General features: G+C 35.3%; 1 protein-coding gene across 1 annotated transcript in view; it reads right to left on the bottom strand.

Moving 5' to 3' along the window:
* Positions 1-4,877: 4,877 nt before the first annotated feature.
* Positions 4,878-9,028, bottom strand: part of LOC117327563 (2-oxoglutarate-dependent dioxygenase htyE-like) — a 12,024-nt gene continuing 7,873 nt past the window's right edge. Inside the window, exons 6-8 of the mRNA XM_033884621.1 lie at positions 8,768-8,856; positions 6,940-7,050; positions 4,878-6,641 (exon numbers count right to left, since the gene is read on the bottom strand). Of these exons, the coding sequence (XP_033740512.1) occupies positions 6,465-6,641; positions 6,940-7,050; positions 8,768-8,856 (377 nt within the window). The 3' untranslated portion in view covers positions 4,878-6,464. The remainder of the gene's footprint in view (positions 6,642-6,939; positions 7,051-8,767; positions 8,857-9,028) is intronic.

Below are 9,028 nucleotides of genomic sequence, written 5' to 3'. Positions count from 1 at the left end.
AGATATAAACCCATCATAACACCAACCAGGGTATAGATATAAACCCATCATAACACCAACCAGGGTATAGATATAAACCCATCATAACACCAACCGGGGTATAGATATAAACCCATCATAACACCAACCGGGGTATAGATATAAACCCATCATAACACCAACCGGGGTATAGATATAAACCCATCATAACACCAACCAGGGTATAGATATAAACCCATCATAACACCAACCGGGGTATAGATATAAACCCATCATAACACCAACCAGGGTATAGATATAAACCCATCATAACACCAACCAGGGTATAGATATAAACATTATGAAAACCCCCAGAGTATATAAACAAACAAATAAAGTGTGAAACTGAGTAGCGATGCAGGATATACCGTCTGAGCGTAGACGTATATTGTATATCAATATAAATAACTTATGCAGTATCGTAACAATTGTTCTTTGGACGTTTAGATACACATACATATCTGTTCAGAAGGTTGCTTACTGCACATGTTAGTTATGTACTATCATATGTTCTTACTATCGACGAGATGATTACCTAAAATCAAGTCAATGAATTCAACTAAATCGTTGTTGTACAAACTACTAAGAATTATATCATTGTATTGGTTCGTAAACATAATATAAAAACTATAATCAGTGTGGTATTTACACAACAATCTATTACTGTACAGACACATTACTGATGTTTTTTTTTTTTAACTTATTACAAAAATATCAACTATGATTTGTCTCTATGGTCAATACTTCAAAGCATAAACATGCTATTGCAATCTGTTTTGAACATAGTTAAAGAATATTATATTGTCTATTTAATCATGGGGCTATTGCTCATCCCCATTAAGATTTTGACATTTTTGTCAACCTTATTTGTGGTTTCACCGTTGCCTCACATTTATAAATACTTTAAGGCCCCTAGTAACAAGTCCTAGGCGTAAGAAATACACATATGATGCAGCTCCTTTTTCTTGTTTGAAGGGAAACGTGATTATACTATTAAGTGTCATTTGTACAATAATATTAGAGAAAACCGACGTATTAACGAAGCCACTTTAACTCCAACCGCCATACAGATCAAGGTAAAATGTGGGTCACAAAATGAGAACTAAGGTGGTGACAACGGAAACACTAGGCATATAAACTAGCATCGAACACGTCCGACTTCACATCGAACACGTCTGATTTCACATAGAACCCGTCTGCTTTCACATCGAACGTCTGATTTCACATGGAACATGTCTGATTTCACATAAAACACGTCTGATTTCACATCGAATGCGTCTTATTTCACATCGAACACGCTTGATTTCTCATCGCACACGTCTGATTTCACATCGATCACGACTGCTTTAACATCGAACACGTCTGACTTCACATCAAACATGTCAGATTTTACGTCGAACATGTCTGATTTCACATCGAAGACGTCTGATTTTACATGGAACATGTCTGATTTTACATGGAACATGTCTGATTTCACATCGAACACGTCCGACTTCACATCGAATACGTCGGATTTCACAACGACCACGTCTGATATCACATTAAACACGCCTGATTTCACATTGAACACGTCTGATTTCACATTAAACACGTCTTATTTCACATCGAACACGTCTGATTTCACATCGATCACGTCTTATTCACATCGAACACGTCTGATTTTACATGGAACATGTCTGATTTCACATAGAACATGTCTGAATTCACATCGAACACGTCTAATTTTACATGGAACATGTCTGATTTCACATAGAACACGTGTGACTTCACATCAAACACGTCTGATTTCACATGGAACATGTCTTATTTCACATCGAACAAGTCTGAATTCACATCGAACACGTCTAATTTTACATGGAACATGTCTGATTTCACATCAAACACGTGTGATTTCACATAGAACATGTGTGACTTCACATCGAACACGTCTGATTTCACACCGAACACGTCTGATTTCACATCGAACACGTCTGACTTCACATCGAACACGTCCGAATTCACATCGAACATGTCTGATTTTACATCGAACATCGTCTTCTTTCACATCGAACGCGTCTGATTTCACATCGAACGTCTGATTTCAAATCGAACACGTGTGACTTCACATCTAACAGGTCTGACTACGTCTGATTTCACATTAAACACGAATGATTTCATATCGAATACGTCTGATTTCACATCGATCACGTCTGATTTCACATTGAACACGTCCGACTTCGCATCGAACACGTCCGACTTCACATCGAACAGGTCTGATTTCACATCGATCACGTCTTATTTCACATCGAACACGTCCGACTTCACATCGAACAGGTCTGATTTCACATCGAACATCGTCTGCTTTCACACCGAGCACGTTTGATTTCACATCGAAAAAGGAAATAGAATATTTCCGACTGATATTACAATTATTTTATGCTTATGTGTTGTTTATTGTGTCATTTTGGTTGTTATGCGTTTACTTCAGCTATCAATTTTAGCTCGTCACAGATTATACGGTTCAAATAATCGTTTCTTTTCCTTACAATTTCCAGGACGGGCTTTAAGCTAAAGACATTCCATTCGGCCGTGAAAATTACCCCCACGCATATTTTGTAATTTATTTTTGTGGTACGTATGGTACTTACATGTACGGAACAGGTGGAGACGAACAAATAAAAAATAAATAAAATGGAGTTAAAACCAAGATTTTACATTTTAATTTATTATACTCAATTTGCAAACACGTCATTGCATTTCACCTAAATGGTATATTTTTTTGAGTTTGGAAACATATACAAGAATCTTTACTGGATAACTGGATTCGCATACAGTTTACAATAATTAATGGGCCAGAATTGATAAGTGGTCATTTAAAATCGCATTGGTATGAAAGTTGTTACACAATAGATATCATTCTGAAGTTGGAATACCAGCTAACTAAACAATCATAAAATTATATAAGCCTTTACAGGTCAACTAAAATGCTTACCTCTTTGATTTCAAATCTGATAATACCATACCAAGAGATATGATAACCCTGAAGAAATGCCAAAAATAAGAAACGCCCAAAAATGTGCCCGAATTTTAATATTTTTAGTTTACATGTAGGCGAGGAACAGGGGAAATAACTCTTATTAACCACGTTTAATATTGCACATGGAAATTAAAAAGTGCTAGGTTGTCGGACAAACTCGAATTGTTATCAACTCCCTAAAAGGAATAGTATGTATTCATAACAATAATATTTATCCATGATGTTTTCCGCCAATTCCTTTTTCTGACCATAAGTATAAAATGCTCTGCAAAATCAAAGAGTATAAGCTCAATTAGAAAATGCATTTCATCTAAATTCAAAATAATAATACAATATAATAAATACAGTAAGTGATAGTTTTTTTACGAAGTCATTAAAACATGTTTGATAGCGCTCATTGAGCAGCAGGAGAGAGCACACAGAATCGGGCCCCAATCCCAGGGAAAAGCAGACCAATCGCTGCTAAATTTCGAAACGGAAATGAAAAGGAAAAATAATCAAGACAAAACTAGCACCACCAAATTAAAAGATTCGTCTTTCCGGATCACCGAACAATTCCTTTAGAAAGTACATGACACAAGAAAAATCTATGGCCTGTCTGTAAGAAAGCCAGGGATGCAGAGAATAAAGCTCTCTTCTTTCGCGACAAGCAGTATATTGATGGCCATCTATATAAAGAGTCACATCGGTTGTTTGCCAAGCGTCAGCTTCTTCGTCCTCCAATAAATCATCAACTTCTACTCGTGGTGGTGGAAATCGTGCAAAGGGGCGAGGCGATCAGGGAAACAGAGGAAACCGTCGTTAGGACAATGTGGAGAATGAGATTTCTTACATTAAACTTCTATCATGGAATATTAATGGTGGACTAAGCTCTAAAATAAATTCTACTGAATTTTAAACTATATTTTATCTTATAGTTTATTTAAATGAATGAAGGATAAGCAAAGATTGTTCTGTTACAATTGAGGGATTCTCCCCTTTTATTCAAATAATATGAATAAAAACAACGAAGAATGTGGTTGATAAGATGAGATATATCTGACTTCCACAAACTGTAAATAACAATATGTATAATGTTGACCTTTTTTTAACATGAAAACAATATTGGTAAATACAACCCCTCATGGGATAGTATGTTAGTTGGTGACTTCAGTAGTCGCATATGTATTTTGTCTGATTATATTGTAAAAGTGGGATAATGATAAAAATCATACATTTTAAAATTCATTTTTTCAAGACAATGTAACTCAGTTTAACTCCAGAAAAAGATAGTTTTACCCCCAAAGGGAACATAATACCATGTATTACTATGCCTTTCAACACTCACAACATAAACTAAAAAAAAAGTCCAAAGATTTAAAAAAAAAAAAGAAACAGATTTAAAAAGAAAAAATCCAACTTTTTTAGTTTAACTCCAGGAAGAAATAGCCTTACTCTATAGGGACTCAATTACCAATTATCAGCACCCTAGTATAATTATAAAGTGATGTATTGAAACCTTTAAACACTTGCACCAAAAACTTAACCCAGAAATTTTCTAAGTCCAAAAATTTGAAAAATCTGGATCCCCCCCCCCCCCCCCCCCCCCCCCCCCCAAAAAAATATATTAGTTTAACTCCGGCAGGGGATAGTTTAACTCCAGAGGGACTCTAATGCCAAATATCAGCAACCTAGTATAACTATAGAGTGATGTATTAATACCTTTCAACACTTGCACCAAAAACTTAAGTCCAAAAAATTTCAAAAATCTGTTTTTTTCCCAAAAAAAATCTTTTAGTTTAACCCCAGAGCAGGGGATAGTTTAACCCCCACAGGGACCATGTTACCATAATGTACTATGCCTTTCAACACTTTCACCAAAAACTTAACATTTGAAAAACCAACGCCGACGCCGGAGTGACAACATAAGCTCTCCCTCTTCTTCGAAGAGACGAGCTAAAAAGGATGATATATCAGATCCTAATAATTATAAGGGAATAATTATTGTAAGGTGATTGGAAAAAATTGTTCACTTCAGTGTTAAATAACAGACTATTACAATGGTCATAATTTACGTCTAATACCCAGTTTGGGTTCAGACAAGGCCTTAGCACATTTGACTCAATGTTTGTTTACATACTGTTATAACAAAATCGTTTAGTCGAAATCAACGACTTCTTTAGTTGATTTCAGAAATGCATTCGAAAGAATTAACATGCTCAAACTCTGGTATAAAAATTAAAAAACAGGAATAAGAGGAAAATTCTCAGGGTATTTAGATTCATATGTATGTTATAACAAATTGCTTTTCTATACATTAATTTACATTGTATTTCTGTGGTATTTTAGATGTTATGCTGATGGACCAACGGCCTAAAGTTATGAATAAAACTTGAAGTTCACACAGACGTAAAACAGATTATTCGAGCAAGGAGAACCCTGAAAAACAAAGGCATTTGTGTTAAAAGATCAGACCAGGATAAATCAGGAGAGACTGAAATCGATACTCAATGGTGAATCTGTGAAACAATTATAAAAGTACACTTTCTATGTATATGGGAAATCGCCTACTAAAAGACGAAAAGAAAAGAATAATATAGGGCACTACTTGACAGTTACCTGCGTGACGATTCACGCTGGGTGGCGGGAGAACAGAGGTCGCTCATGATCACTGCCTGGCCCGACTGACCAGCTAGGTAATGTCAGCACCCCACTTGGTTGACTGGAGGACGGCAGCTCACTGCCTCGCCCGACTGACCATCAAGGTCATATGGACATCCCACCTGGGTGGCAGGAGGATGGGCAACTTACTGCCTGGCCCGAGTAGCCAGCATGGTCATGAGGGAATCCCACCTGGGTGGCGGAAGGACTCGTACAAAATAGTGTGTAACTTCAACTATATTTTATTTCTCTCCACAAACTTAGATATACAGAGAAAAAGCATATTTACAACAATACGCAAACAAAGCAAATTTGATATAAATGGAGGACAAATTATGAGAATTTTTGAAAAATAGTTTTGATAAATCTACACAAATTACTCAACTTTTTGATATAGTTTGTGTCCATAATTTCTGAAAACTGATAACATTTGGTAATTCATCACCGATTTCATGTTTTACAACAAGGACGAAATTCTATTTTGATATTCAATATTATTCTATCTCCCAGTTTCCACTATAAATTTATGATAACAAATGATTACAAATTCTTTTACGCAATGTCATTCGCTCACTGCCATTTCATAATGCTAAATAATTTCCAAAAACACAATTATTTTTTATATTTTCTATAACGAACTGATTTAGAGAAATTAAAATCTTCACTGCTTTCATTTCATTGACACTCATTCATAGATTAACTGGACATACATAAGAAATATTGTTGTTTCTATTGGACTTGTTTCCATAGATACCATTAATTGGTTAATTTGTTCGAATATTGCATACAGTTAATACGTGGCTGCAAATCGTTCCTGTAGATAGTCATAGCTTGAGATGGGTTTGTATTTATCAGATTTATCCAAGCACTCTATCATTACTTCATCGTCGGGTTGTATAAAGAACGCGACAGATTGTCGACTCTTACATCTCACCAAGTCCTCTTCAGGAATCAACACGCGGTGTTTCTAAAAAAAGAAAAAGTGATAAATTTTAGAACTGTCATCGCAATCTATGGTAGCATTGCAGTGAATATATCACTACAGCGAGTACTGATATTACAACAGTGTTGTATTGCAGAGTCGCTTTTTCATATAAATTATGTATCTAAAAGATAACATTCAAAGGAAAATCTATTTCACTATTACAATATTTTTGTTTTTGTGTGTTTTTAAAAAAAAAATTGTTTACATTTGTTATGACACTTAACAACCGTGCATATACAGTCATGACAATAAGACCTGGTGAAGTTGGTTTATAGCTTACTGTGGCTGTGAGACGATCGGCGGTCCATCTCTGCATCAGATCTCCAATGTTGATCAATATAGTGTCAGAGATTGGAGAAGCTGGAATGTACTCGCCGTGAAGGTTACGTACCTATTCAGGGAAACAGTTTGTTGTTACAATAAGTTTAAATATCAGCATATGAAGGGTTACGAGAATAAACGAGAACATTTTGTATGTCAGCGTTCGTCCTTAATTGGTTTAGAGGCATCGTTAGGGCATGCCCAATAACCCACTGCAGTTTAACATCATTCGACATGTTAGTAAATTGACTTAGTCTTCAAAATGAAGTGAGGAAAGTAGTGTATTCTTTAAAATACTATATAAGCACTAAACTGTCCTATTTTCAGGTAGGTTGTCGAACGCTTTCATTCACACAATGACAACAGATCTGAGCATACGTCGTCTTTGCGGAGTATGGAAGTGTTAACAAACATAACAAGGGATGGCAGACCAATTGAAGAGAAAATATTCGTGATTGGATAAGAGGCTGGTAAAATGAAAACCGACGAATGAGATGCCATGAAAGACTGTAATTCAAGAAGTTGGATGTTTGGAAATAACAAAATCCAGATAGCTATGGAATCAAAGACTATATAAAGATGTCAATAACGCCATCTTCTCTGTAGGTCAAAAATATATCTTCTATTAGATGTCAATAACGCCATCTACTCTGTAGGTTTAAAAGATATATTCTACTAGATGTCAATAACGCCATCTTCTCTGAAGGCAAAAAATGTATCTTCCATTAGATGCCAATAACGCCATCTACTCTGTAGGTTTAAAAGATATATTCTACTAGATGTCAATAACGCCTTCTACTCTGTAGGTCTAAAAGATAAATTCTACTAGATGTCAATAGCGCCTTCTACTCTGTAGGTTTAAAAGATATATTCTACTAGATGTCAATAACGCCTTCTACTCTGTAGGTTTAAAAGATATATTCTACTAGATGTCAATAACGCCTTCTACTCTGTAGGTTTAAAAGATATATTCTACTAGATGTCAATAACGCCTTCTACTCTGTAGGTTTAAAAGATAAATTCTACTAGATGTCAATAACGCCTTCTACTCTGTAGGTTTAAAAGATATATTCTACTAGATGTCAATAACGCCTTCTACTCTGTAGGTTTAAAAGATAAATTCTACTAGATGTAAATGACGCCATCTACTCTGTAGGTTTAAAAGATAAATTCTACTAGATGTCAATAACGCCTTCTACTCTGTAGGTTTAAAAGATAAATTCTACTAGATGTCAAGAGCGCCTTCTACTCTGTAGGTTTAAAAGATAGATTCTACTAGATGTCAATAACGCCTTCTACTCTGTAGGTCTAAAAGATAGATTCTACTAGATGTCAATAACGCCTTCTACTCTGTAGGTTTAAAAGATAGATTCTACTAGATGTCAATAACGCCTTTCACTCTGTATGATTCAACGGTATTTAAAATCAGATTGAAATCGAGTTGGTTCAATGCGATGCAATGATTTCGTTTATTTGTCATATTGATTTTTCATTTTCTTTTCGTTGTCTATCAATTGATTTTCTTGAGACGAACTGTTAAGTTTGTGAATACCTATACGAATTCCCAGGAAGCTTATCTAGCAATTAGAATTAAGTATATATGTTGCAGTCGGCAAAGCCAGAAAACGGACAGAAACTGTTTCAGTTGAAATACCATTTGGGTGTCAATTTCAAGACAAGTACATTTTATTTATTGTTTTAATTAATGGCATTCATGTTTTTTAATTCGATTTCCATAACATAAAGTACATTATGGTAACAACAAAGCATTGCTCTGATGAACATACCTCCAGACCCCCCACATCGTCCTGAAACAACAGTGTAAGTGACCCGTAGTCGGAATGTTCTCCACATCGTACCTGATTCGCCTTTATGTCTAAAAATATAAAACAAATACTCTAACAGGTTACCCAGGTGGATCATCATATTTAACCCTTATTTCACAGGTAAGATGGTTATCTAATTTATTAACTTTGATTGCTGGTAGCGAAAGGTAATTTATGAAATGAGCAAATAATATACATTTATATGCAAATCAGGCTTCCCTG

Source organism: Pecten maximus, chromosome 5, assembly GCF_902652985.1.
Source record: "Pecten maximus chromosome 5, xPecMax1.1, whole genome shotgun sequence".
NCBI classification, from domain to species: domain Eukaryota; kingdom Metazoa; phylum Mollusca; class Bivalvia; order Pectinida; family Pectinidae; genus Pecten; species Pecten maximus.
Note: the sequence above shows the minus strand (reverse complement) of the source record. Positions and strands in the feature narration are given on the sequence as shown.